Source organism: Bos indicus x Bos taurus, chromosome 16 (assembly GCF_003369695.1).
Source record: "Bos indicus x Bos taurus breed Angus x Brahman F1 hybrid chromosome 16, Bos_hybrid_MaternalHap_v2.0, whole genome shotgun sequence".
In the NCBI taxonomy this organism is placed as follows: Eukaryota; Metazoa; Chordata; class Mammalia; order Artiodactyla; family Bovidae; genus Bos; species Bos indicus x Bos taurus.
The window spans coordinates 51,109,706-51,137,703 of record NC_040091.1 but is presented as its reverse complement, the minus strand read 5'-3'; the positions used below and the strand labels follow the sequence as shown (position 1 = coordinate 51,137,703).

The following is a 27,998-nucleotide window of genomic DNA, read 5'->3' as shown; positions in this document are numbered from 1 at the left end:
CCGAAGTGACACAGACACCAGAGCTGGCGCTGGAGTCCCTTGTCCGGGACTCTTCTCTCCCCCCGGGAGCAGCAGCAGAGGTGGGAAAGAGGTGCTGGGCAGCTGGTAAGTGGCAGCAGCTGGACTCCACGTTCCCCTTGGACCTACCCTCTTCCAAGCCAGTCTTAGCTCAGAGCAGGTGTGGGAAGGCTTAGATCCTGCTTGGAGTCAGTGAGACCCTAGGCCCCACGTCAACCCTTCGGTGCCTCACTGTCCCACCTGGAGGTGTGGTGGGTGCTTAGGGGAGGTATCATGGAGGTGGGGGGGGCAGCAACATTTTTATTTGCTTTAAATAAGCTTCTAAGTCACAATGCACTTTAAAAGGGAGTTCTATGGCTAAAAGTGTCTGAAAACCTCTGGATCAAACCTTCTTCCTTAAGGTCCTTCCCATGGCTTGCATCCAGTGGTTTTTTCCTTCCTCATGGGGAAGGTATAGAGATCTTGCTCCAAGGGGTGCTTGCAAAGGGAGGTAACCTTGTCAAGCAGGGGAATAACCCTGACCATGGGCTCAGGCGGCCTTGAGTGTAAGTCTCCCTCTGCTGAAAAGAGAGGGAGTCACCTGTCTTTGAAGGGTGGCAGTCTCGCCAGCTGCTGGGACCTGCAGGGTGGTGTGTGTACCCAGGGGCACCCGCTGCTGTGGGTTGGAATCCAGCTCCGCCATTTGCCTCTTGTGTCGGCTTTGAGCCTCTCTGTGCCTCAGTTTCCTCATCTGTGAAGCAGGAATAATCAGCCTTTTCCCATAGGGCTCTCTCGGGAATTAAATGGAAAGGTCTGCAGGCCAAGCATCAGATAAGAAGCCCCTATAAACAGCAGCTACAGTTACTACTGTTGTTATTATAGGACTGGCTGTGAAGATGGAAAGAAAAAAGCGATGCAGTGGGGGATGGGAGAGGTGACCAAACACGAGTGAGGGATTTAGGGAGGCAGGGTGGGGGAGGAAGAGAAGCACAGGACAGGGTGTTCAGCGCCCCCCACCCCAGCCCCCAGAAGCATGACCCCCCAAGAACAACCCCAGAGCCCTCCGGCCAGCAGCATGACTACAGCTTTGGGCCCACAGAGGAGAGCCAGACCCTGCCTGGCCTCCCTGCAGATGGCGCCGGGTCCAGCACTCCTCTGGCCTCCGCTACTGTGGCTTTAATCAAAAGAACAATCTGTTTGCCTCTGAATCAGACCCAGATTCCTTTTCCCAGCAATGTTCCCTGGGCCTCCAGGGACTCAGGCGGCCCATCCAGGCTCCATCTCCTGCCCCAGAGCCCAGGCTGGGCTTCTCCCTCCCCATTCCACGTTTGGGGGACGGGGGAGCAGGAGGCTGAAGCAGTGGAGGGGTCAGATACCGGGCCCAGCGTGGCAAACCGGGTGACCTGATTGCCAGCGAGGCCCTGTCTACCAGGCTTCCCGGAGGACCCTGTCCCCCCAGGACTCTGGGACCCACGTGCAGAAGGCCTTAGGGTCCAGACAGGTCATTAGCCCCATTTTAGAGGCGAAGAAACTGAGGCTCAAGAAGGTGGAATGACTGCCACAGGATTAGTGAGTGTCCGGGGACTCCAGGTCCCACCTGACCCTTAAGACTTTGGGAGATCCCAGGCCAAACTGGTGGGGCCACCACCCCAGGTGACCTCGGGGAGGGGGTTGGGGGAGGACCACTCTGGGTTCACAAAGGACGAGGAGAGTGGGCACCCGAGGAGGCCGCCCACCCTCCAGGCCTGGGCCAAGGGGAAGGGAAGAGGGGTCGAGGGAACAAAGGGAGAGGGGAGGGGGCGGCGCGGGGCGCGGCCGGGCAGGTTGGGGGGCAGGTAGGGGCCGCTTCCGCCCGGCGGCAATCCCGGGCCCCCTCCCCCAAGCTTCACCTTTTATGGTAAGGCGGCCGGGGCGGCGGGGCGGAGGGAGCCGAGGGGGCGGGGAGGGCGGAGGGGGCGGGAGGCGCCGCGCCGCTCCGGGCTCTGCTCGATCGGGTGACCGACCGGACCCGCCGGGGGCGCGGGCGGCTCAGGTAAGCGGAGCGGGGTGGGGTGGGGGTCCCGTCCTGCCGTCCGCGCCCCCGGCTACACACAGGTGACAGCGCGGGCAGCCCCTGGCCGGAGCGCAACCCTGCTCCCCGACCCGGACCTCAGCTCTGGCGCTCCCAGGGGGGCCCGCGGGACTGGGGGCCGGGGGTGCGGGTCTCTGTTCCCCGAGCGGAGGGAGGGCAGGTCTGGAGGTAGCGCGCGTGTCCCTGCCCCGGAGCGGCACGCGGAGAGAAGGGATGGAAGCAGGGCGGAAGCTCCCGCACAAAGAGGACAGCGTCCCGCACATGGATCGAATTAAAGTCCCCGGCGGCGCCCCACCGTGACCCGGCCCGCCGCCCCGCCTGGGTGCTTGCGGGAGGGCGCCGGGTTTCCGAAGGTCCTGGAAGCTCCGGGCCCCTTTCTCCAGCCGGGGTTAGGCGAGGGGCAGGAGGGGCCGCGGAACTGCCCCTCTCTGGGCCTCATATCCTCTCGGGGGAGGGGGGGTGCTGGGAAGGGGTGGGACTGAGCTATCCCCAGGGTGTGTGCCTGGGGCACCCTGGCCTGAGTCCTCCTCCAGCCCAGATTCTGAGGACCCCAAGGAGAGACTGGGCAGAGCCCAGATCCCTGTTCTTCACATTGATGGAAGCCAAGTCCTGGTCTTCTCAGGCCCCCCAGGGGTTCCGCCTCTCCCATGAGGTACTGAAATACCATCCGGCTTTCTCTTGGCACCTACCCAGTACCAAGATCTTGAGCACCCCCTCTCCTTTTATGCGCTCAGCCACCCTTCCAGAAAGACCTCATTATTTCCACTCTTTGAAATAACAGAGGCCCAGAGAGGTTCAGTGACCTGCTTAGGGTGGCCCAGCAGGAAAGAGGTGGGGTTGGGGAACTCAGCCCTGTGGGCCTCCTCCACTTCCCTGGGGTGGGAGAGAGGGAGAGGCCCTTCTGTCCCAGGCTGCAAGGCCGGGAGAGGGGGCTCAGTTTCACTCCCACTGCCTGCAATTTAACTCCCAACCAAGCCTAGGCTGCTTTCTCGGAGTCCTGAAGAGCACAGCTTAGAGGTGGTCCCACAGGGTTTGAGAGGAGTAGGACCAGGGACAGAGTGCATAGTGGGGGACTACCCCCATCCTTGGAGGCCCTCTGGGTCAGCCAGCCCTCCCCTGCCCTGAGCTGCAGCCTAAAGCTGGGCTGGGTGGCTGGCTGGATCTCAACCTCCTTCCTTCCTCTTAACAGGAAATGACTTTCCTTCCCTTTGTTTCCACTTTCTCCGCTTACCCAACTGGATCTCACTTTGGTCCTCTGGGAGAGGAAGGGTGGTGGCCAAGGGTCCCCCAGGCTGGGCTGGCTGGGAGGCCGCCCCACAGGGAGCTTCCTCATACACCTCCGCTCCAGGGTGACCTGGGGGGCATTGGGACCCAAGGGGAGCCTTGGCTCCCTTTCCTGCTTGGGTCTGACTGACAGGGCTTTGAAAATCCCTAGCTCGGCCCCTTCCCCTGGGGCCTGAAGTCCCTGTTGGAAGCACAGGGAAGGGATAGGCCGGGGTGGGGGTGGGGGGGGGTTGCTGCCCAGCTGTGAACATCTGGTTTCAGTGCTGGGACGTTTGTCCTGGTCTTTGTCTGAGAAGCCAGCAGATTTGACTTCCCGGAGGGGTGTGTTGGGGTGGAGTGGGGTTCAGGGCAGGGTGGGAGGGAGGCAGAGAAGGCACCCTCTGCAGCCTCTGGGAATGAGCCCAGAGTTTACTGGCCATCTGATAATTGGTCTGGATTGAGCCATTCTGTGTAAGAACAGGCCTGGAGATTTTTGCCTCCCCACCCTGACCCACCCTGAATCATCCAGGGGGAAAAAATGTGACCTCTCAGGCCCAAGGATACCCCGTGGACTTCCAGGTTAGATCCTGCTCTGTTAGAATTCCAGGTCTCCAATCTCTTGACTGGGGCGTCACCTGGCCTCATCTATACAGTGGGGGCAGGACTTCCCTGGTGGTCCAGGGCTAAAACTCCATCCTTTCAATGCAGGGGCCCGCGGTTCATCCCACACGCCGTGCAACACACCATGCAGGCCGCAACTAAGACTTACTGCAGCCAAATAAATATTTTAAAAAATGAAGTGGGGGCATAGCAATCTGTGTTAAGAATTAAGTATCTTTTTAATGTATTGTTTTATAATTATTTTCATTATTATTTTGGCTGTGCAGGAAGGGTGCGTGGGATTTTTAGTTCCCTGACCAGGGATTGAAACCACGCCCCCTGCATTGGGAGCATGGAGTCTTAACCACTGGACTGTCAGGGAAGTCCCAAGAATTATGTGACTCAGTAAGCACTGGCTGCAGTGCCTGGCACATGGCAAGCACTTTATCAGTGGGTGCCCTTGTTCTTGTACTTAAACCTTAGATGCACTCTGAAACTTGTTTGCAAAAATAGATACTTGTAATAAAGTATGAAAGCAAAGAGGAGGACAGCCAACAGAAGCATATGTACTTCCAAACATCACTTACAAAACAGGAAGCAAGAGAGAAGTACTTTACAAGAACTTTAGAAGTTTGATTCCTATATTGGTTTCTTTTTCAGAACAGATATTTTATTATCAGAATGAGCTCCACGTTTTAATCAAAGATAAATCAATTTAAAGGGAATTTAGGAGCATATATTATTACTATTCTCCATCAGTCTACAGGAGTCCACAGTGGCCTGTGGAGGGAGGCCTTTGAATGGCCACTTAGGCTCTAGGTCATTGGGGTCCCTGTGGGCCGGCCTTTGGGGCTGAGTCAGGGTGGCCCATATGGAGAATAAGAGAGAAAAAGGGCAATTCCTTCCCTGGGCACAAGCCCTGGGTGCCAGTAAGAACTCTGGGGCTGAGTGTGGACAACTTGCCCCACCCCATGACCCTACCTCATCCCTGGCCCCCGAGCCTACTCTTGGCAGGAGCCACCTGAGAGAAGGAAAGTGCGCTGTCCCTGGTCCGGTTGCTGCCCTGCTCCCAGATCCATGTTTTGATGTCTCCTGTGAGCTGGACTTGGGTCATGCAAAGACCACAGACGCAGTTGAAAGCATATGAGGTCACTTCTAGGGAGCAGGCAGACATGATAATGGTGAGCCAGTGTGGCCTGTGATGGGCTGTCATTGCCCTGTGGCGTAGACAACTACCCTCGAGTAGGAAATCAGGGGAGGCTTCAGGGAGGAGGTGATGTTTGCGCTGGGCTTCTAAGGAAAAACTGGAATTTACCCTGCACTGGGCAGGAAAGACAGATGGTAGGAACATGCCAGCGCAAGTAAGGGAGAAAAATGGTCCAGGAAGGGTGCATGGTCCAAGGTGATCAAAAATAGGTGGAGGCCAGGGGGATTTGGACTTTATTTTGAAGGTAGTAGGGAGCCATGGAAGGCTTTTGAGTAGAGAAGAAACAGACTGATGCTCTGGAAAGATCACTCCCGAGGCAGGATTGGAGATCCTTGAGGCACTCACCCCTGTGCCTGAATCAGGGCATGACTTTGGAGATGAGAGCAGGAGAGATTCTGGCCACAGGATCAAGACTTGATTGGATGTGGAGGCTGATGGCCAAGCACAGGATGCTGGTTTGTGAGCTGGGCCGGGAGAGGGCAGCAGAGCCAGGTGGCCAAGAGCATGGGCTCTGGGCTCAGATCCCAAGTTCCCTGCTGCATGACGCTGAAGGAATGACTTCTACTTCTTCCTCTGGGCTTCCTTATCTGTAAGACGGGGATGGTAACAGTGCTTCTCCCACTCCAGCCGTGGGAGGTGTGTGAGTTAATGGGCGGAAAGTGCTTAGGGCAGGGCTGGCACAGGATAGGCCTTGGTAAACAGTGGCTCTGATGGTTCACCTGTCCCCTTTGCCTCCTGGAATCCAGTGCTGATCTTCTAACCGTTGATTCACCCTGTCTCCCTCCCATAGTGGAGCTGGCCTGAACACTGGGGACCTCAGCCTTCCTAGGAAAATCCAGATCCCAGGTGAGGAAGGTAGTTTGGGGTGCGGCCCTGGGCTGGGCCTGGCAGTCAGTAGTGCCGAGGGTGGGGAGCTGGAGGAGCGGCCCCTCCCTCATGCTCCTTGGAGGAGGGAAATTAATCATTGGTGAGGTGAGCAGGGTAGGGCTGCCCTTTGTTCCACCAGGTGTGCAGGTTGGGGGACGGGCAGTCAGGACTGCTGCGGCCCCCTCTGTGGCCAGGTCACCTGGTGGGCCCCTGCCCTTCCCTGGGGGACATCTGCCGCCCCTTTTATGGCTGGGTGGGGTGCTGGCACCGTGGGGTGGCTGCCCCTGTCTTGTTGGGAGAGGGAGGCTCCCTGCCCTGGGGGTGGGTGGTGTCCAGGTGGAGCGCCCCTGCCCATTCCACGACTGCCATGAACGCTGTCCAAGCCTGAGCCCCACTCTGTCCCCAGCCCCACCAGAAGCTGAAACAATGGCCTCCAAGCCTGAGAAGAGGGTCGCCTCGTCTGTCTTTATCACCCTGGTGCCCCCACGTCGAGATGAGGCTGTGGTTGAGGAGGTGAGGCGAGCAGCTTGTGAGGCCTGGCCTGGCCGCCCCTGGGAATCTGCCCCCACGAAGGCACCCGGGGCTGGCTCGGTGGGAAAGCTCCGCTCCTGGATGCCCCCTGGCAGGGCTGCAGCCCCAGGGCCAGCTGTTCGACCTCAGCTCTCCAATGGAGGTAAGAGGGTGAGGGCGCTGGACGAGGGAGGCTGGCTCAGAGGCAGCACTGAAATGCGGAGGAAAGGGCAGGCTCTCGGGTCATTTGTTGAGCACCTACTGTGTTCCAGGCCGACTCTGGAATCCACCTGCCTGGGTTTGAATCCTGACTCCTTTACTTGTTGGCTGTGTGACTTTGGCAGGCCACTTTACCTCTCTGTTCCTCAGTTTCTCAATCTGTAAAATGGAAATAATGATAGTAACCACCTCAAAGGGTCCTCGTTGAGGATTAGATAAGTTAACACATATGGAAAGTGTTGCTCCCAGGATCTGCCGTGTGAATACCTATTGTTTATTATTCAGAGCCAGACACTGGGGATAAAACTTATATATATCCTAGTGGGGGAAACATAGTAAAAACATAAAATATCATGTCAGAAAGACACAAAGACTATTTCAGAATTAAACACAGTAAAGAGTTGCGGAGGTGCAACTTTTTATGGGTTAATCAGGATGGCTTCTCCAAGAAGGTAACATCTCAGCTCAGTTAAGACTTAAAGGACACTATAGAGCTAGAAGGGAAATGGGAACAGTTAGTGCAAAGACCCTGAGGCAGGGATGAATTTGGTAAGTTGAAGGAGCTGAGAGGTAGTTTTGTTCTCTGTTGAGCTCTACATTCACTTGCTGTGTGATCTTAGGCAAGCTGTTTCCTTCTTTAAACTTAGTTTCTTCCTCTGGAGGATGGAAATTTGGTCATGTACGTGATGTGAAGGGGCTTCCCTGGTGGCTCAGTGGTAAAGAATCTGCCTGCAAATGCAGGAGACATGGGTTCGATCCCTGGTCTGGGAAGATCCCCTAGAGAAGGAAATGTCAACCTTACTCCAGTATTCTTCCCTGGGATATCCCATGGACAGAGGAGCCTGGCAGGCTACAGTCCATGGGATCACAAAGAGTCTGACAAGACTTAACAACTGAACAACAAGAGCAAATGTGATGTGAAATCTCAGCTATCGGAGAGTAGCAAGGAGGGATGATGGCACCGGGGCCTGAGGCAGCTGCTCGTCTAAAGGGCGCCAGCTGGAAACAAGGAGGCACTGAGATGCTCAGTGCTGGAGTCCTCAGGTGCCTAGTCAGGTTCCTGCTGTTCCAGAGTGAGGCTAAGGAAGCCTTGTGCATCCATCACCATGAAAACCACCTTAAGACCAGAAAGTGAAAAAGTGAAAGTGTTAGTTGCCCAGTCGTGACTGACTCTTTGCAACCCCATGAGTTGTAGCCCACCAGGCTCCTCTGTCCATGGAATTTTCCAGGCAAGAATACTAGAGTAGGTATCCATTCCCTTCTCTAGGGGATCTTCCTGACCCAGGGTTCAAACCTGGATCTCCCGCGTTGCAGGTGGATTCTTTACCGTCTGGTCACCAGGGAAGCCCCAGAGACCAAAAGCAAATGTCGGTTATAGGAAGCCAGACACAGGAGGGAGAAGGGACCACGCATGGACATTCATATAACGCGCTTCTTCAGTATAACACAGCCTCCTAGACTGGTCTTTCCTTCCTAACGACACATGCCAAGAACATCCTCCTGCTACTTCTCGTTTTTCCTTGCGGCCATACCTCGCAGCTCGGGGCATCTTAGTTCCCCAACCAGGGATGGAATCAAAGCCCTGGCAGTGAACGCCCTGAGTCCTAACCACTGGATCACCAGGGAAGCCTTGTAGAGAAGAACCTGGACCATGATGACCAAGATTCACACCTCAGGACATTGACCCGATGGAAAAAAAATTATGTTCCTTCTGGGTAGGAGAGGGGGAGCCTAGGAAATCGAGTTTAGATGCCAAAATGCCAAACCTTCTGGGATGTCTTCATGACTTATTGGAATTATAGACAGAAGATCCTGGGAGTGTGGTTGTAAAACCTGACAGGCCTTCCTCAGTGGGGGATAGACGTACAGTGGCCGGTTAGCCATGTTGCTGGCCAACTTGGCAATCTCGGGGCTCAGCCCTGCTTGGAGTAAGAAGTTCTAAGTGAGCAGAGGTCATAAGCCTGACCACAAAACACAGAGGTGGGCTCTGGGGGCCTACCTTCTGCTTAAAGCCAGATCTACAGCAGGCCGTCATCTGACACCTGACCTATGCTTGTCCCCTCAGGAATGAATGAATGAATGAATGAAAGTCACTCAGTCATGTCTGACTTTTTGCCACCCCATAAACTATACAGTCCATGGAATTCTCCAGGCCAGAATATTGGAGTGGGTAGCCTTTCCCTTCTGCAGAGTATCTTCCCAACTCAGAGATCAAACCCAGGTCTCCCACATTGCAGGTGAATTCTTTACCTGCCAGCCACAAGGGAAGCCCTGTCCCCTCAGGAACCCACCAGCATTTCTTGAACCCTTTCATCCTGGCAGAAGTCTCCCCTCTCCCTCTTGAATTCCTGCCCTGGCTGGGACCTGCCCACCCTTCACATCCAAATGTCGAGAACCTCAGGCATTTGGGAGAGGCCTCAGTGCTTCTGCTCTCTCTCAGTGACCTGGTTCTTGACTCAGTCAGCTCACATAGCACAGATTCGCACACTTTAGCAGCCTCAGCATCTCCTGGGGGCTTGTTCCAACCCAGCCAGCTGAGCCCCACCCTGGGCCTTCCTGATTCAGCAAGTCTGCGGTGGGGCCCAAGAATTTGCATTCCTTACCTGTTTCCTGGTAACTGATACTCTGGCCCGGGGACCACACTTGGAGAATGAGTATCTGGTCCGCAGGTAGGACTTACAGATGAGTAGTTCTCAAAGTGTGGCCTTTGAACCTGCAGCATCGGCATCACCTGGGAAATGTAAATTCTAGTGTAAATTCAGTGTCATTTCAAAAATGTCAATTCCCAAAGCTGACTCCAAACCTGCTGAATCGGAAGCGCTGGGGTGGGGCCCATCCTTTGACTTTTGGAAAAGCCTCTAGGTGATTCTGGGGCCGACTCAGAGGTCTAGAACAAGCTTTCCACCTGTACAGCCCTGGAGAGAACAGAGAGGGCTTATCTTTGTCGAACTGGTGGGAAACCTGAAGCCAGAGAGGTGCCTCAGTGAACACCCAGGAAATGGGACCAGAGCCCAGGCCTTCAGGCAGCCGGGCTTAAACCCCTTCTGTCTGCTCTCCCTGGGTGTTTAGGGCGGTCTGACCTCGCTGGAGCCTGGCCGACCTCATATGCCCTTGATAGGAGGTGGGCAGAGTGCCTCCGTGCTCTTTCTGCCAGGGCACTATTAACAGCACTCACCCTGAGTGTGGCAGTGGACACGGTCCTGCGCTGTGCTTTCTCTCCTGACCCCTCCAGTTGGAGTTCCAGGAGGAGTCCTAGGAGGAGTCCTAGGGAGTGGGCAGGCCCTTGTCAGGACAACCTGGAGGGGAGGAGGTTACACTATCATGAGTGTAAGAGTCAGACCCAATTTAGTAATTAAACAACAAGGAAAACAGTACAAGGAGCCCCTGTATATCCCACATCTGGTTTCAGCAATTACTGACATTTGGCCACATTTGTTTCATCTGTTCCCTTTTTTTTTTTTTCTCTTGTGAAGTATTTAAAGGAAATGGCCAGTAATCAAGTCATTTCAGCCCCACATACGGTAAGAATGGTTGTTTTCTTACATAACCTCAAGTCCAAATAATATATAAAAAAATCAACAGGAATGCCTAGGATTATCTAATAGTCTATCCGTAATTGACATGCTTTCCCTTGTCTGCAAAATGAGGGGAATTAAATGAGATGATTAATCCTTTGAATCGGAACCCGAGTGAGATCCATAGCAGTGCTGGCCAATAAAATACCATGCGAGTCACAAATGGAAACCTTATGTAATTGAAATTTTTCTAGTATCCATCCATGTGGAAAAAAGTAAAATGATATTACTTTTATCAATGAGATATTTTACATTCTTTTTTTAGTACTAAGCACATCTCAATAGCCATATGTGGCTGGTGGCTTCTGTACTGGACAGCACAGATCTATACATTATATAAATCTCTTAATTCTAGGGACGCCCCCTCTCTTGATCTCTCCATGCCCTTAATTTCTTGCAGAAACAGTCCATTTCTGTAGAATGTCCTGTTTGCTGACTGGTTCTTTTGGGTCCCTGGGTGGTCTCATCCAACTTGTCCCTCTGTTCCCCCTCACTTTTTTTTTTGGCCACACCATGCTGCACGCAGGATCTTAGCTCCCCAAGCAGGGATCGAACCTGTGTCCCCTGCAGTGGAATCACGGAGCCCTAGCCACTGGCCCTCCAGGGAATTCCCTTGGCTTTTTTTTTTTTTTGTAAGGCATTTCATCAATGCCGGCCATCCCTTCTGATATGTAACACAAGTCAGAAGACGTCTGATGTCTGCTGGGGTTATCGGTGGGTTCGGGTGGTGATGGTGATAGTTGAGCAGCTCCTCTGGAAAGTTCCCTGCTGACTGTCGTCCCCTTGATACTTTCAACACCTGATAGTAATTACCTGAATCTGTTATGTAACTGGGTGGTGGTTCCCAACCTTGAGTGGCGTCAGTGTCACTTGGAGGACTTCCAAAACACCCATGACCAGGCGCTGCCCCAGAGCGTCTGATTCTGCAGCTCTGTGGTGGGCTGAGAAGTTGTGCTTCTAACAAGGTCCCAGGTGATGCCGCTGCTGCCGGTCCAGGAGTGACACCTTGAGAATCACTGTCTTAGGGGCTGGTTTTGCTTACATTTGAACAAGGCCCTTCTCATGGGGTTTCCAGTGCTCTGGCACCCCGCTGGGGGAGGCTTGTTATAGAAGGCTTTGGCAGCCACTGTTTTCTGAGCCTGGGCCACATGCCAAGCCCTTACCTGCATCATTTTACTTAATCCTCATGAACCACCCTAAGCGATTGAGACCCATGTTCCAGTTGAGCAAACTGAGGCTCAGAGAGATGGTTTCTTGCTTAAGGACACCCAGCACGTCAGTGGTGGTGTCAGAGCTGGAACCCAGATCTGGGCGACACTGGACCTGAGCCCTCAGCCACCATGCTGCCCAGCCTCCTGGGTTAGTGTCACCTGTTCTGCGCACCTGCAGAGACTCTGGCCAACCCACCTGCTCCCTCTGGTTGCAGGGTGTTCGCTTCCTCCTCCGCCCCTGGACGTTGACGATGCACTTCCAGACCTGGACCTCCTCCCACCTCCGCCTCCGCCCCCTCCAGCGGACCTGCCCCCTCCTGACGAAGATCCCCACTCCGCGATGGGGGCATCACTCATTTCAGACTTAGAGCAGTTGCACCTGCCCCCTCCCCCACCGCCGCCACAGGTACTGCCGACGCCTGGTACCTGATGGAGCTCCACGGGTCAAAGGAGGGAGGGTTGGGGGGTGGGGGCTTTCAAGATTTTAAGCTTGGAGGTTGTTAGGTCCCTTCTCCTACTCGAGGGCAGCCCCTCTAAAAAGCTCTTTCAGGCCGGTAAAAGTTGGATGTGTTTCTCAAGATCCCTGGAGAAGGGATGCCACACCCTGTCCACTTCAGTACTTCCATCAGCTCTGAGGAGGACATTCCCCTGCATCTAATCTAAATCCTTCATCCTGCAGAGGAAACCCATCTCTAACCCTCTGCCCTTGACAGGGGCATTGTAGACATAGGAGGGTTCCAGGCCGAGGGGAACCATGACTCTAGGAGATTCCTTAGAAGCAGAAAGAAATACCATTGACTGGGTAAAGGAACCCAGAGGAAGGAGTTGGGAGACCTGGCCTCAGTTTATGCCTCTTCACCAGGGGGTTCATGAGGGGGGCTTTCCTGGTGGCTCAGCAGTGAAGATTCTGCCTGCTGATGCGGGAGATCCTTGGTCCAGGAGGATCCCACATGCCACAGGACAGCTAAGCCCTTGCACCACAACTACTGAGCCTGTGCTCTGGAGCCACAGCTATTGAGGCCCCAGAGCCTGGGCTCCTCTGCAGCAGGAGGGGCTACCACAGTGAGAGGCCCACTCCCTGCAACTAGAGAGTAGCCCCCGTTCCCTGCAACTAGAGAAAAGCCCAAACAGCAACAAGGACCAGGCACAGCTAACAGTAGAAACTATCAAAGCAGAGGGGGGCTAATTGTGCCTGGTGCCACCAGATGAGGGGCAGAACTGTGTGGTGTCCCTGTTGGATGACTCTTCTCCCCTCTGTCCCCACAGGCCCTGGTGGAGGGGCCTCCACTGCAGCCTCGGCCCAGTCATCTCAAGCCCGCAGAGGAGGAGCTGCCGCCCCCTCCCGAAGAGCCTGTCAGCTTCCCTGAGAGAGAGGCCTCCACAGGTATGACCGGAAGGAGTCTGTGTGGCCCGCTGGGCCCTCGTGGGGCCAGCATGGACTTGCGGGAGCAGCTGGGGGAACAGGGGCCAACTCACAGTACAGTAATGGGCCTTATAGTTGTGAGGCAACTTTATTTTTACTGCCTTAACCTTTTTTTCCTTTAAAACTAAAATCCATTGAAAACTTGCCGTGATGGCAAAAATGCCTGGAATTTTTTCACTGTTTTAAGGTTTTGAACACATAGCACCCTTACATAGTACAAAATAAAAAGCACAAGGAACTTCTCTGGTGGTCCAGTGGCTAAGACTCTGCATTCCCAATGCAGGGAGCTCAGGTTCGATCTCTGGTCAAGGAACTTGATCCCACATGCTGGAACTAAGAGTTCGAAAGCTGCAACTAAAGATCTTGCATGCCACGTCTAAGACCCTGCATGGCCAAATAAATACAGAGACAAATTTTTAAAGAATAAATAAAAATAAAAAGCACAGAAAGGCACATTCCAGATAGACAGTCTGTTAATATCTGGTGCACATCCTTTCAGAGGTGTCTTATGCATATGCAAGCAGATGCAAATATATCCTTCCTCACAAATAGGAACGAGCTCTGTGCTGTTCTGCACTTTACTTTCTTTTCTTCATTCAGTCTTAGAACTCATTCGCATCAGAACATAAGGAGTTTTCTTGTTCTTTTTCACAGCTGCATAGTATTCCTTAGCTGGGCCTGACTACATGCATTTAACTGGTTGCCTGTGGACAGGTGCTCAGGTGGTCATGCTGAGTGAATTGCCTTGCACCTAATCATTTTGCCCGTGTGCAAGTTCTTGAGATAAATTCCTAGAAGAGGAGGCACTGTGATATTTTTGCCAAGTTGTCCTTCTTGGTCATCCCCATCTACATTCCCACCAATGGTGTCAGAGTGCCCATCTGCTCACAGCTTCTCCAGCACTGTCTGTTACTCATTTACTAAATGGCTATTAAGTGCCTACCATGTACCAAGGCCTCCTCTAGTCCCAGGTTATGAAGTAATTCTTCTCTGACTTCTTCCTGTGTTCTTACGGTTTCCCTTTTCACATTTGAATCTTTGCTACATTTTGAATTAGCTGGGTGTAAGCTGTTACTATGGAGCTGTCTGTCTTGTGTTGATTTTTTTGCAGATGGCAACTCATTTGTCCTAACACTACCTGTCTGAATTTTAGCTTTTTCTCCTTTTTTGGCCACACTGTGTGGCATGTGAGATCTTAGTTTCCCCACCAGGGATTGAACCCAAGGCCCCAGCATTTGAAGCACAGTCTTAACCACTGTACCTCCAGGGAAGCACCTTGATTTTAGCCTTTTAAAGGCCACTCACCTTCCTTCTTAATGTCCCTCATGATCCTCCCCATGAGCTGAGGCTGTGCTTACAGCCTCTGGGGGTTTGAGGAAGAAACCTGGCACTCTAGCTAGGTCCTGGGTGGTGACTGGGTACAGTTCTCCCAGGCTGGGCGGATCACAGCCTGTTTCCTCTACCCTAGACATCTGTGCCTTCTGCCACAAGACTGTGTCCCCCCGAGAGCTGGCCGTAGAGGCCATGAAGAGGCAGTACCATGCCCAGTGCTTCACGTGCCGTGTCTGCCGCCGCCAGCTGGCCGGGCAGAGCTTCTACCAGAAGGATGGGCGGCCCCTCTGTGAACCCTGCTACCAGGTAAGCCCAGCACCGTTTCCCAGGTGCCAGCACTGAGCACCTCCTTTCCCAGAATGATCTGAGGAGGTAGGCGCTAGTGACTCATTTTACAGATGAGGAAGCTGAGGCTCGGAGCGGAACTCAGCCAAGGTGTGTGCATTTCCCATGGCTGCTCTAACAAATGACCACAAACTTGGTGGCTTCAAACAATATACACTTAATTCTCTTATGATTCTGGAGGTCCAAGGTCCAAAATCAGTTTCACTGAGTTAGAATCAGTGTTTTCCTCCCTCCGGAGGCTTTAGGGGAGAAGTCCATTCTCACCTGTTCCAGCTTCCAAAAGCGGCATTTCTTGGCTCCTTTGTCCTTCTTCAAAGTCAGCAGTGTGGCATCTTGCATCAGTTTCTTTTTTCTCTCTTTCTCTCAGGTCTCCCTCTGCCTTCCTCTTTTAAAGATACTCGTGATGACATTTGGGGCCCACATGGATGACCCAAGCTGACCTCCCCATCCCAAGATCCTTAGCTCAGCCACACCTGCAAAGTCTCTTCCGTTTTCTTTCAACTTTTTGTTTTGTGATCGAGTCGGTTAACAATGCTGTGATGGTTTCAGGTGAACAGGGACTCAGTCACATGTGTTCATGTGTCTGCTCTCTCTCAGACTCCCTGGCCATCCAGGCTGCCACATAAAAGTTGAGCAGAGTTCCCTGTGCTGTACTTGCTGGTTATCCATCTTAAATATAGCAGGTGTCCATCCCAAACTCCCTGACTGTCCCTTCCCCCAGGAACCTTAAGTTCATTCTCTAGGGACTTCCCTGGCAATCCATTTGTTAAAACTCCGAGATTCCAATTCGGGGCATGGGTGTGATCCCTGGTTGGGGAACTAAGATCCCACATACTGTGTGGCATGGCCAAAAACGAAAGTTCATTCTCTAAGCATATGAGTCTCCCCATTCCAAAATCCTTAACTCAGTCACACCCGCAAAGCCTGGTTTGTTTTTTTTTTGGCTGCACTGCACCGCATGGGAGTGCTGAGTCCTTACCACTGGACCACCAGCGAATTCCCTGCAAAGTCTCTGTTGCCGTGCCAGGTAGTCACAGGCTCCAGGGCTTAGAACCTGGGTACCTGTGGGGCATCATTCAGCCTGCCACACTGTCACACTCTGGTCAGTGGTGGAGTTGGTGACCTGCCCCGGCCCTGGCTGGTTCTGGAACCTGCTGTGGTCTTGCCACTCCCTCACCTAGAGCCACGAGGTTCCAGTGTGTGGTGTGATGGGGCATCTCTGGGTACCACGTGTAGCCTGGAAGCGCTAGTTTGGATGCCAAGGTGCTGGAATTGCTAACTCTCTAGTGGCACATGGTGGCGTTTCTCCGTGTGGTATACAGACCTCCCTTAAGCATCCCTGGGGGTGCAGTCAACCTCACCTTGTCCTCAGATTAGTGACGCCTGGCAATCTGCATTTTTAACAAGTCTCTCCAGTGATCCTGATACACACTGAAGTCTGAAAACTACTGATTTGAAGGGTTAGAACATTTGGAGTCGGGACTGTTTAGAAAACTCCGAATGACCTGATCCTAGGCAGTGAGGTGCTACGGGAGGAGAGAGGAGCCAGGCCGTGCCACCCTAACCCTCTGACTCCATCAGTGTGACTCCTCTGATGTGCTTATGCCCTTCCCCAGCTTGGATCCAGGCAGGGGTGGAGCAGTGGCGGGGAGAAGGGATGAGGGTGGGGTTTTAGCTGAGAGCAGCCAGGAGGGCCTTCAGCAGCCAGTAGAGGGGGAAGCAGGAAATGCTGGCCCCACCTGGGACATCTGTCCAGAGGAAATCAGGTTAAGGTGAACAGGCTCACAGCCAGGAAGGGGAAGAGACATGCAGGAGAAGAGGTAGGTGAGTTAGCGGGATGCGCTCTGCTGTCTCAGTAATACCTACCCTGTCCTCTCTTCTTCCTCTCTCTGTCATCCCGCCTCACTCCAGAAGGGATTTGAGGCAGCTTGTAAGAATGCACATATAGAGACTTCCCTGGTGGTCCAATGGCCCAGACTCCATGCTTCCAGTGCAGGAGGCCCAGGTTTGATCCCTGGTTGGGGAACTAGATCCCAGATGCTGCAGTCATGACCCAGTGCAGCCAAATAAATAAATACTTTAAAAAAAAGAATGCACATAATAACTGTAATCAATAATAATGTTATACACTTAAAATTTTATTAAGAGGGTAGATTTCATATTAGGTGTTCTTACCACAATAACACAAAAAAATTTTTAAGGACACATATAATACTATGAGAGGGCTTCCCAGGTGGCGCTAGTGGTAAAGTACCCACCTCCTAATGCAGGAGACATAAGAAGGTTAGATCCCTGGATTGGGACGATCCCCTGGAGGAGGGCATGGCAACCCACTCCAGTATTCTTGCCTGGAGAATCCCATGGCCAGAGGAGCCTGGTGGGCTACATACAGTCCTTAGGGTCACAAAGAATCGGACACAACTGAAGCAACTTGACATGCACACATAATACCATGAGATATCAAATAAATTGATAAAACAGAGGAAATCAAAGTAGAAAGTGAGATGAGATCCAAGGAAAGTTAGTACTCCAAAAATACGTGAAAGACCCTTATCAGATCAGATCAGGTCAGTCGCTCAGTCATGTCCGACTCTTGGCAACCCCATGAATCGCAGCACACCAAGCCTCCCTGTCCATCACCAACTCCCAGAGTTCACTCAGACTCATATCCATCGAGTCAGTGATACCATCCAGCCATCTCATCCTCTGTCGTCCCCTTCTCCTCCTGCCCCCAATCCCTCCCAGCATCAGAGTCTTTTCCAGTGAGTCAACTCTTCGCATGAGGTGGCCAAAGTACTGGAGTTTCAGCTTTAGCATCATTCCTTCCAAAGAAATCCTAGGGCTGATCTCCTTCAGAATGGACTGGGTGGATCTCCTTGCAGTCCAAGGGACTCTCAAGAGTCTTCTCCAACACCACAGTTCAAAGCATCAATTCTTCGGCGCTCAGCCTTCTTCACAGTCCAACTCTCACATCCATACATGACCACAGGAAAAACCATAGCCTTGACTAGACAGACCTTTGTTGGCAAAGTAATGTCTCTGCTTTTGAATATGCTATCTAGGTTGGTCATAACTTTCCTTCCAAGGAGTAAGCGTCTTTTAATTTCATGACTGCAGTCACCATCTGCAGTGATTTTGGAGCCCAGAAAAATAAAGTCTGACACTGTTTCCACTGTTTCCCCATCTATTTCCCATGAAGTGGTGGGACCGGATGCCATGATCTTCGTTTTCTGAATGTTGAGCTTTAAGCCAACTTTTTCACTCTCCACTTTCACTTTCATCAAGAGGCTTTTGAGTTCCTCTTCACTTTCTGCCATAAGGGTGGTGTCATCTGCATATCTGAGGTTATTGATATTTCTCCCGGCAATCTTGATTCCAGCTTGTGGTTCTTCCAGTCCAGCGTTTCTCATGATGTACTCTGCATATAAGTTAAATAAACAGAGTGACAATATACAGCCTTGATGAACTCCTTTTCCTATTTGGAACCAGTCTGTTGTTCCATGTCCAGTTCTAACTGTTGCTTCCTGACCTGCATACAAATTTCTCAAGAGGCAGATCCGGTGGTCTGGTATTCCCATCTCTTTCAGAATTTTCCACAGTTGATTGTGATCCACACAGTCAAAGGCTTTGGCATAGTCAATAAAGCAGAAATAGATGTTTTTCTGGAACTCTTGCTTTTTCCATGATCCAGCGGATGTTGGCAATTTGATCTCTGGTTCCTCTGCCTTTTCTAAAACCAGCTTGAACATCAGGAAGTTCACGGTTCACATATTGCTGAAGGCTGGCTTGGAGAATTTTGAGTATTACTTTACTAGCGTGTGAGATGAGTGCAATTGTGTGGTAGTTTGAGCATTCTTTGGCATTGCCTTTCTTTGGGATTGGAATGAAAACACCTTTTCCAGTCCTGTAGCCACTGCTGAGTTTTCCAAATTTGCTGGCATATTGAGTGCAGCACTTTCACAGCATCATCTCTCAGGATTTGGAATAGCTCAACTGGAATTCCGTCACCTCCACTAGCTTTGTTCGTAGTGATGCTTTCTAAGGCCCACTTGACTTCACATTCCAGGACGTCTGGCTCTAGGTGAGTGATCACACCATCGTGATTATCTGGGTCATGAAGATCTTTTTTGTACAGTTCTTCTGTGTATTCTTACCATCTCTTCTTAATATCTTCTGCTTCTGATAGGTCCATACCATTTCTGTCCTTTATCGAGCTCATCTTTGCATGAAATGTTCCTTTGGTATCTCTGATTTTCTTGAAGAGATCCCTAGTCTTTCCCATTCTGTTGTTGTCCTCTATTTCTTTGCATTGATCGCTGAAAAAGGCTTTCTTATCTCTTCTTGATATTCTTTGGAACTCTGCATTTAGATGTTTATATCTTTCTTTTTCTTCTTTGCTTTTCGCTTCTCTTCTTTTCACAGCTATTTGTAAGGCCTCCCCAGACAGCCATTTTGCTTTTTTGCATTTCTTTTCTATGGGAATGGTCTTGATCCCTGTCTCCTGTACAATGTCACAAATCTCATTCCAAAAAAAAAAAAAAACAAATCTCATTCCATAGTTCATCATACTCATTCCTAAAAGTGGAGCATGAAATCGGACTGTAAACTTCCAAGTAGCCAAATGGAAAATGGTAAGTTTCAAGATTTATCCATAAGATTAAAAGCATGACAGTCCCTCTGGGAATGCCTTTTACTGATTCTGAAGCTTTAGAGAAATTTTTTGTATGGACCCTCATGGACCCTGGCCTCGAGCATTTCCTAATCACAAAAAAAAGATGCAGTCATAGCTTCATGGCAGGATTTCTCACTGTTAACCATATACAAGGCCAAACTTGATCCCCTCTAAGCAACGTGGAGGTTTAGGGGTAGCAGTTAGGGTTCCGATTGCATGAATGTGAGCACCTCTCCCGTACCTCTGCCTCCTGGGCCCCTGTGGGTAGCTGGTCCAGTGCCCCTGGTGGCTTGGAGGGGGCACACCCATGGGCTGGCTCTGAGGCGGTGGCCTTCTGTCCCAGGACACCCTGGAGAAGTGTGGCAAGTGTGGCGAGGTTGTCCGGGAACACATCATCCGGGCCCTGGGCCAGGCCTTCCACCCCTCCTGCTTCACGTGCGTGACCTGTGCCCGGCGCATCGGGGACGAGAGCTTTGCCCTGGACAGTCAGAATGAGGTGTACTGCCTGGACGACTTCTACAGGTATGAGAGGGGACCGCACACCAGGTGGGGCTCGGAGGACTGCGTGGGGCTCAGGTGGGATGGAGTTGCTGAGCCTGAGTGCTGGAGGCTGGGTCAGAGCTATCCTGCCATCTCTGGGCCTGCAGAATCCACCACTGGCTGTTCCACATACCCTGCGTTTAAGTGACCACCTGCTGGCCGCCAACACTTTTTGTTTTTAATTGGAGTGTCATTGCTTTACAGGTTGTGTTTCTGCTGTAGAACAACGTGAATCAGCTATATGTATACATACATCCCCTCCCTCTAGAGCCTCCCTGCCACCACCCCATCCCACCCCTCGAGGTCGTCACAAAGCGCGGGGCTGAGCTCCCTGTGCTACACACTAGCTTCACCTCTAGCTATCTGTTTTACACATGGTAGTATATATATCGGAGAAGGCAGTGGCACCCCACTCCAGTACTCTTGCCTGGAAAATCCCATGGACGGAGGAGCCTGGTGGGCTGCAGTCCATGGGATCTCAAAGACTCGGACACAACTGAGCGACTTCACTTTCACTTTTCACTTTCATGCATTGGAGAAGGAAATGGCAACCCACTCCAGTGTTCTTGCCTGGAGAATCCCAGGGACGGGGGAGCCTGGTGGGCTGCCATCTATGGGGTTGCACAGAGTCGGACACGACTGAAGCGACTTAGCAGCAGCAGCAGCAGCAGTGTATATATGTCAGTGTTACTCTTTTAATTCATCCCACCCTCTTGTTCCTCCACTGTGTCCACAATTCCGTTCTCTACATCTTTATTCCTGCCCTGCAAACAGGTTCATCTGTACCATTTTTCTAGATTCCGTATATATGTGTTAATATACAATACTTGTTTTTCTCTTTCTGACTCACTTCACTCTGTGTGACAGACTCTAGGTTCATCCACATCACTACAGATGACCCACTTCTCTTCCTGTTCATGTAGCTAACTCTTTGAGCAACTCCACTTGGGTTAGGCCATTTTATCTCAAAACTGTTAGTACAGGCAGGCCCTGTTAAAGGTTCTGTTTTAGCAAATGTGGAAACTGAGGCACGCAGTACATAAGTACAGTAAGTCCCCTACATACGAACCTTCAAGATGCGAACGTGCATCTGATTCCAGCAAGGCCCCAGAACCCGTGCCATCGCTGGCATGGGTGGAAGTGCAGCTTGTGCTCCGTCTCCTGTTGCCGACGATCCTTCAGCTCTCCCACCCCCACCTCTTCTCCCTTCTCCGTTCAGTAACGCTTTTTGCCTCCTCACTTGATGCCGGCTCCGTTCAGTAACGCTTTTTGCCTCTTCACTTGGTGCCGGCTCCTGTACTCTTCTCCCTTCTCCGTTCAGGAACGCTTTTTGCCTCCTCACTTGATGCCGGCTCCGTTCAGTAACGCTTTTTGCCTCTTCACTTGGTGCCGGCTCCTGTACTCTTCTCCCTTCTCCGTTCAGGAACGCTTTTTGCCTCCTCACTTGGTGCCGGCTCCTGTAGGCCAGCTGTTGTACGTACTGCTATACTTCCCAAGGTGCTGTACCACAGATTCAAGAATGTTTTCCCTAGTTTTTGTGTTTGTTTTTAATGTACATTTTTGTGTGAAAGGTATTATAAACCTATTATAATGTAATATTCTATAACTGACTGTGTTAGTTGGATAACTTTGTTGGACTTACGAACTCACTCTCAGAACAGAAATCATTTGTATGTAGGGGACTCACTGTACCTAAGTCTCCCTGATGGTAAGAATGGAGGCTGCGATTCAAACCCCGTCGAACTGACTTCAGGGCCTTGCTGTCAATCCCCAGACCCCAGTGCCTCCCCTCGTAGCTAGCTGTATGGAGCGATGGTGACGCACATGTCCAAGAGGCCTTGTCCATCACTGTCCAAGGGGAGAGACAGAAGCGCCTAGCAGAAAAGGAAAGAAGAGAAAGCAGTGATCCGATACAAGACCAATGAAATGGGTTCACTGGAAACGCACACATGAGATTTCTCTGCTTTCTCAAATTCCAGTGTTCCCCAGTTACTTCCTTCCCTTGGGCTAATTATACCCTGGGAAGCTGGGTCTAATTATGCAGTTCTCTCCATTTGCTCCTGCCAGGAAGAAATAGGCATTTGTGGTTGTAGCTCCAGGTATAGTCACATAGCAACAGATCCAAAATAGCTCTGGGAGGTAAACCAGAGCCAGCCCAGGTTCTGACAGCTAATTTCTGCGGTCGTGGGTGTGAACGCCTCCTGAGCTTGGGTTTCTTTCTCTCTAGGAAGTTCGCCCCGGTGTGCAGCATCTGTGAGAATCCCATCATTCCCCGAGATGGGAAGGATGCCTTCAAAATCGAGTGTATGGGAAGAAACTTCCATGAGAATTGCTACCGGTGTGAGGTGAGTGGACCGGTGCTGGTTTAATTAGCTGTAGCTGGTCCAGTCCAGTCACCACGTGAGCCCTGCTGAGGGCCTGCTGGGTGCCAGGCCCCGGGCTGAGACAGGTCCATGGTTTAATTAGCTGTAGCTGGTCCAGTCCAATCACCACGTGAGCCCTGCTGAGGGCCTGCTGGGTGCCAGGCCCCGGGCTGAGACAGGTCCAGGTGAGGGCTCTGATCTCAAATTGCTCACCATCCAAGACTTCCCTGGCGGTCCCGTGATTAAGACGCTGAGCTTCCAATGCAAGTGGTGCAGGTTCGATCCCTGGTTGGGGAACTAAGACCCCACTTCTACATGGCATGGCCAAAAAAAGAAAATTGTTAGCCCAAGCTATCTAATAGCAGAGACAAATAAGAATGGAAATAACTACAAATCTAGTCTTGGAGTTAATGATAGAAACCAAACTCAACCTGCTTTCTGCAAGAAAGGAGACCTTAACAGGAAGGTTCTTGGTGGTGATGTCATTGATGACATCCAGTGATATAGGGCTTTCTCTCCGTCTCTTGGTTCTGCCTTTATTCGAGTGTTTGCTTCATTTTCTCTCTCTGTGCCCTGGCATTCTCTGTGGGGCAGGAGATACACGGTTGGCTCAGGTTTACATCCTTCCGACTTAGAAACCCCATCCAGTGATCCCTTACAGTCCCAAGACCTCTGATTCACCCAACTTGGATCACATGGGCCATTCTGGATCAATCAGTGGCCAGGGGCTCTTATTGATAATCTCTGGGGCCAGGGAGGCCATTGGGATTGATTGTGTGCATGCTCAGTCACTCAGTCATGTCTAACTCTCTTCAAGTCCATGGATTGTTGCTCACCAGGTTCCATAGAATTTTCCAGACAAGAATACAGAAGTAGGTAGCCATTTCCTCCTCCCAGGGCATCTTCCCAACCCAGGGATCGAACCTGCATCTCCTGTGTCTCCTGCATTGGCAGGAGGATTCTTTACCACTGAGCCAACTGGAAAGCCCCCTGAGCTGCCAGGGAAGCCCTGATACAACCATAGGAAGGACAAAAGGAATGCTGGGCACACATACTACAGATGTCCTTTTAGGGTGCTACAAAAGAGCAAGTATAAATCCGCTTTGGGGCGAAGAAGGCAGCAATTAAGTCAAGTGATCAAGATTGGTACAATCGAAGCACTCTTACTTGATTTGATTTACTAATTTATTTTTGCCTCTGCTGGGTCTTCCTGGCTGCACAGGTTTTCCTCTGGTTGTGGTGCACGGGCTTCTATTGCAGTGGCCTCTCTGGTTGGCTGCTCTAGGGTGTGTGGCCTCCATAGTTTCAGTCCCCCAGCTCTAAAGCACAGGCTCAGTAGTTGTGAATCAGTTGCTCTGAGGCATGTGGGATCTTCCCAGATCAAGGCTCGAACCGATGTCTCCTGCATTGGCAGGCGGATTCTTTACCTCTGAGCCACCAGAGAAGCCCTCAAAGGCACTCGTAGAGGAGGCGGTGCTTAACCTGGGTTTTGCAGGATGAGTAGAAGTTTGCCACAGAGTCCAAGGGGGAAAAGAAGTCCAGAAAGAGGCAAGGGCCTATGAAATCCTACTGTAGCACAAACGGCCTGAAGAATAGGAGGAAGTGGAAGTTTCTAGCTGTGTCTGGAGTGTAGACTGCTGGATATAGAGTGAGGCCAGAGAGAAGAAAAGGGCCCCAGGGGCCAAGCTAAGGAGTCAGCCTCAGGCTGCATGCAGGGAGTGGTGAGGCTGAGGTGGTGAGGCTGGTTAGAAGCTGGTACAGCGGTTCCAGCAAGAAATGCCTGGAGAAACACACAGGCCTCTCACTCAGAAGGATCCTCTGTTTGCTTTGAAGTTCTGCTGTCATTTTTTAAAATTCTTCATTTTTGAATAAGGGACTCTGCGTTTTCGTTTTGCCCCAAACTCTGCAAATTATATAGTCAGTCCTGCCGGGCAGGCTCTAAGAATCCACCCTTATCTCTTCCTGTCTTCCTCATGTCACTGATGTTTTGGTGATGATGACAAAAAGGTATCACCTAAGTGGGGACTCCCAGAGCAAATCTCTCTCTCTTTTTTTTTTTTAATTTTAATTGGCGTATGGTTGCTTTATAGTGCTGTGTTAGTTTCTGGTGTGCAGCATAGTGACTCAGTTATACATATGTATATTCTTTTTCATAGTTTTGCCTAGAAAATTCCATGGATGGAGGAGCCTGGTGGGCTACAGTCCATGGGGTCTCAAAGAGTGGGACACAACTGAGCGACTTCACTTTCACTTTTCACTTTCCATTATGGTTTATCACAGAAAATGAATATAGTTTTCTGTGCTGTGCAGTAGACCATGTTGATCCATCCTATATGAAATAGTTTGTAACAGAGCAAATCTCTTAATTGGCCAGTGAGATTCCAAACATTTATTCACTCACATTTAAGCAGAGGTCTGGAGCCAAGAAGCCATTTTCACTGAGAGTGACCTGAGAGTTTAATCAAGAAGTTGACACACTGCTTCATAATTATGTTGACGTGTTGGTTATAGTTCAAAGTTCGGCTGATAACATATCTTGAAAGAACAGTGGTGAAATTCAGATGCTGTTATCCCTGCCATAGCCCACGTTAGGTCCAGTGGTGACTGGCATTTCATGGGCCTGGATGGTGAGCAAATAAACCCTCCCTGCTTCTCCTTGGTCAGCTTATTGGGAACATTGCCCAGGCTGCTGCAGTGAGTCAGAGTTTGGACTCTAGCAGCTGCATTTCAGAAAGTAAGGCTTCAACCGCAGTGGCCTGAGCAGATGTGGGTCTGTTTCTCTAGGAAGGGAAGTGGGTTTCAAGGTGCCATCCACATTCTTCTCACCATTCCTGACCTTTTTTTTGGCTGCACTGTGCTGCCTATGATCTTAGTTCCTCGACCAGGGATCAGACCCACACCCCCTGCAGTGGAAGCTCAGAATCTTAACCAATGGACTGCCAGGGCATTCCCTGTTCCTGCCTACCTTGTGGTCCATGTTATTTCTTAAAATTGCCAGAAGAATAACAACGCTTTCATACTCAGCTAGTATTTTTCAATATAAAATGCTTTCATACACATCACCTTGAAAAGTAGAAATGTTAGTTGCACAGTCGTGTCGACTCTTTGCGACATCATGGGCTGTAGCCCAGCAGGCTTCTCTGCCATGGAATTTTCCAGGCAAGAATACCGGAGTCGGTAGTCACTCCCTTCTCCAGGGCATCTTCCTAACCCAGGGATCTAATCCTGGTCTCCTGCATTGCAGCAGATTCTTTCTGAGCCACCAGAGAAGCCCCTTATTTAATCCTAATGATGAGCTTTTGATACCGGAGTTAGTGTCTTCATTTAAGAAGAGGAATCTGAGGGTGAACAGAGTGGTTTTTCCCTGTGTTCTGGGCGGGGTCTGACAGCTTTCTGCAACCTGATAGCTCCTTCTCAGGCTCTGTGACTTGGTCATAGTTGAGGTGTTTCCTCATTTGATTCTAATTTAGAAGAGGTCACATGTGCCCCTTTGGGACTTTAGGTTTGGCCCTTGGTGCTCTCAGAATGCCAAACAAGTGGCTGTTAGGAATAGCCCAGATCCTGGCATTAAATAGCCCAGAGTCACCTTGAGAGACTCGAGGTGCAGTTCCAGAGAAAAGACACACAAGGGCGCCCTCCCAGGCTGGCGTAGCTGGATCAGGATGGCTGGGACTCCCGAGTTGTCTCTAAGATCAGCCTTTTTCTGGTCTCATCCTTTCGGCTCTAGGGAACACCAGCCATGCCCTGAGCAGGTCTCTGGACGGTCATCATTCTTGTTATTTCCTGCATTTGCCCAAGTGAGGCCCAGATGAGGTGCGGGCTTGTGGCAAAATGGTAAATTTAGCAAAGTCTAGGCCCTGAATCCCCATCTTCATTCTAAAATCTTTTGGGGATTTAAAAGTTGGAAAAATGAAGGTTTGTACCAGTGTTGAAGCTGTATTAACAGTAGAACAACAAAAAGACCCCTGGACTCTGAGCCTGAAAACCCAGTCCTATCCTAGCTCTGGAACCAGCTGTGACCTGGGGTGGACGCCATCCCTCACTGGACCTCAGAGAGGACTTTTAAGACCCTTTCAGCCCTTTCCATGATCCCCTAGGGGGTTTCTCCACCAAAGGGCCCCCTCTTCTCCCAGTGTCCTGGATTCTCCTCTTGGGTGATTCAGTTAATTTCCTCCATGGATGCTCGCAAGTCCCACCTGCTTGGGCTCCGTGATGCAGGGCTCAGGCATGGGGTCTCAGGCTCCAGGTTGCAGGGCTCAGGCCTGGGTCCATCCACATGTGTCTTGTTCCCGCAGGACTGCAGGGTCCTCCTGTCTGTGGAGCCCACGGACCAGGGCTGCTACCCGCTGAACAACCGTCTCTTCTGCAAGCCGTGCCACGTGAAGCGGAGTGCTGCGGGGTGCTGCTGAGGGCACCCTTGGGCCAGGGGCTGCGGCTGCACACTAGCCCTGCTTGTTGGGGCCCCTTCCTTAACTGTGTCCCTTCCCGACCTGTTCTGGCATGCTTTCCTTCCAAGCCACACACAGGGGCCAGCTTGCAGCTCCGCCCATCACTTCAGCCACTGAGCCCCGGCCTCCTCCCAGCTCAGAGCACCCTTCAGACTCTCAGCTGTTCCTTCTCTCCTCTGGGCACCAGAAGGCTTTCGTACTGTGAACATCATGCCCGGGGTTCCCACCTCCACCGTTCTGGCCCCTCTTGAGCACTGGTCTCGACCTCCATTTCCAGGGGTCAGTTGGGTGAGTCTCCATTGAGCACCCTGTGTCCATAGCAATGATCCATGAGCTCTGAGCATGCTGAGCTATTAGAGTACAACCCCAGAGTCCTTTAAAAAGCACTATTTTTAACATTTGAAGGTTAAATGATGAGAAACATACTTTGGATTTTGGGGGAAGGTGGGGAAATACCTTCCATTGTTCATAAATGTACAAGATAGTGACCCTCCTGGTGGCCTGGACTTGCCACCTCGAGGCCGTGTTGACATGGGGCTCAGGCCCAGGCATGAGCCTGCACAGCAGCGGCAGGAGCAAAGGGTGACACGCTGGCAGCCAAGGACGACGTCAGCAACTCCTCCAGCTGCCTTCTGGCGCCTCCTCCCGTGTGCAACAGTGATTCTGCAGACACAGATTAAGTGCCTATTGCTAGCCAGGGAGCGGAGCACAGGAGCCCTTGGGCGTTCCTCCTGCAGCCTTGATGGGGGCTGTGCTCACACACACACACACACACAGTCCTCCAGGACAGTAACAGGGGTGTCCCCCAACCCCTGCTCGGGCCCTTCAGCCCAGGCTGCCCTGTGACCACTGCCCAATCAAGGCCACACCTCTAAGATTCTTTTCCCTTTTAAGAAAAAATCACTTGTTGCTTTGTAACTCTAAAACATTTTGTAGGGCATGAACACATGAACAAAAGGTGCTTTCCTCCCTGGGGTCGTCTCAATGTACCACGTGCTCTTAGGAGGCTTCTCGGAGCTCCAAGTACCTGGAGGGTTTCTGTGTAGGGCCCCTTAAGGGCTTCGGACCAGAGCAGAGCTTCTTGCCTGAAGCTTAGAGCAGCAAGTCCCAAACTCCAGGCATTCCCATAACTTCCACAATTTTTATCATATGAGGACCTCCTGTTCTCTCACTTCCGTAATATTTTCTTTAACTCAGCATCCTTTTTCTTTTTACTCACTTAACCAATTTAGTCTTATGCTAACTAAGCAATATATCCACACAGCCACATGTTGATGTGCTAGTTATACATGAAAATAAATGCATAACTATTCAAACTTTGTCTGTGTTCCAAATAAGATCTCGCCTCGTAAATG

The 27,998-nt window shown here is 51.4% G+C and overlaps 1 protein-coding gene across 5 annotated transcripts; it reads left to right on the top strand.

Moving 5' to 3' along the window:
• Position 1: 1 nt before the first annotated feature.
• FBLIM1 (filamin binding LIM protein 1) lies at positions 2-27,962 on the top strand. 5 transcript variants are annotated; one of them, XM_027565307.1, is made up of 9 exons: positions 2-105; positions 5,929-5,984; positions 6,412-6,678; positions 11,736-11,926; positions 12,787-12,904; positions 14,412-14,581; positions 19,636-19,814; positions 22,060-22,177; positions 26,491-27,962. In XM_027565307.1, the coding sequence occupies exons 3-9, from the start codon at positions 6,432-6,434 to the stop codon at positions 26,602-26,604; spliced, it is 1,137 nt and encodes a 378-aa protein (XP_027421108.1). In that variant the 5' UTR covers positions 2-105; positions 5,929-5,984; positions 6,412-6,431; the 3' UTR covers positions 26,605-27,962. The 5 variants fall into 5 exon arrangements, with proteins under 5 accessions (XP_027421108.1, XP_027421109.1, XP_027421107.1 ...); XM_027565308.1 differs by lacking the exon at positions 2-105 and adding an exon at positions 1,270-1,566; XM_027565306.1 differs by lacking the exon at positions 2-105 and adding an exon at positions 1,949-2,029.
• The last annotated feature ends 36 nt before the right edge of the window (positions 27,963-27,998 follow it).

Coding starts and splice junctions, on each gene's coding strand:
- FBLIM1 (XM_027565305.1), top strand. Junction 6,679..11,735: donor ACCTCAGCTCTCCAATGGAG/GTAAGAGGGTGA, acceptor CTCTGGTTGCAG/GGTGTTCGCTTCCTCCTCCG. Junction 19,815..22,059: donor TGCCTGGACGACTTCTACAG/GTATGAGAGGGG, acceptor CTTTCTCTCTAG/GAAGTTCGCCCCGGTGTGCA.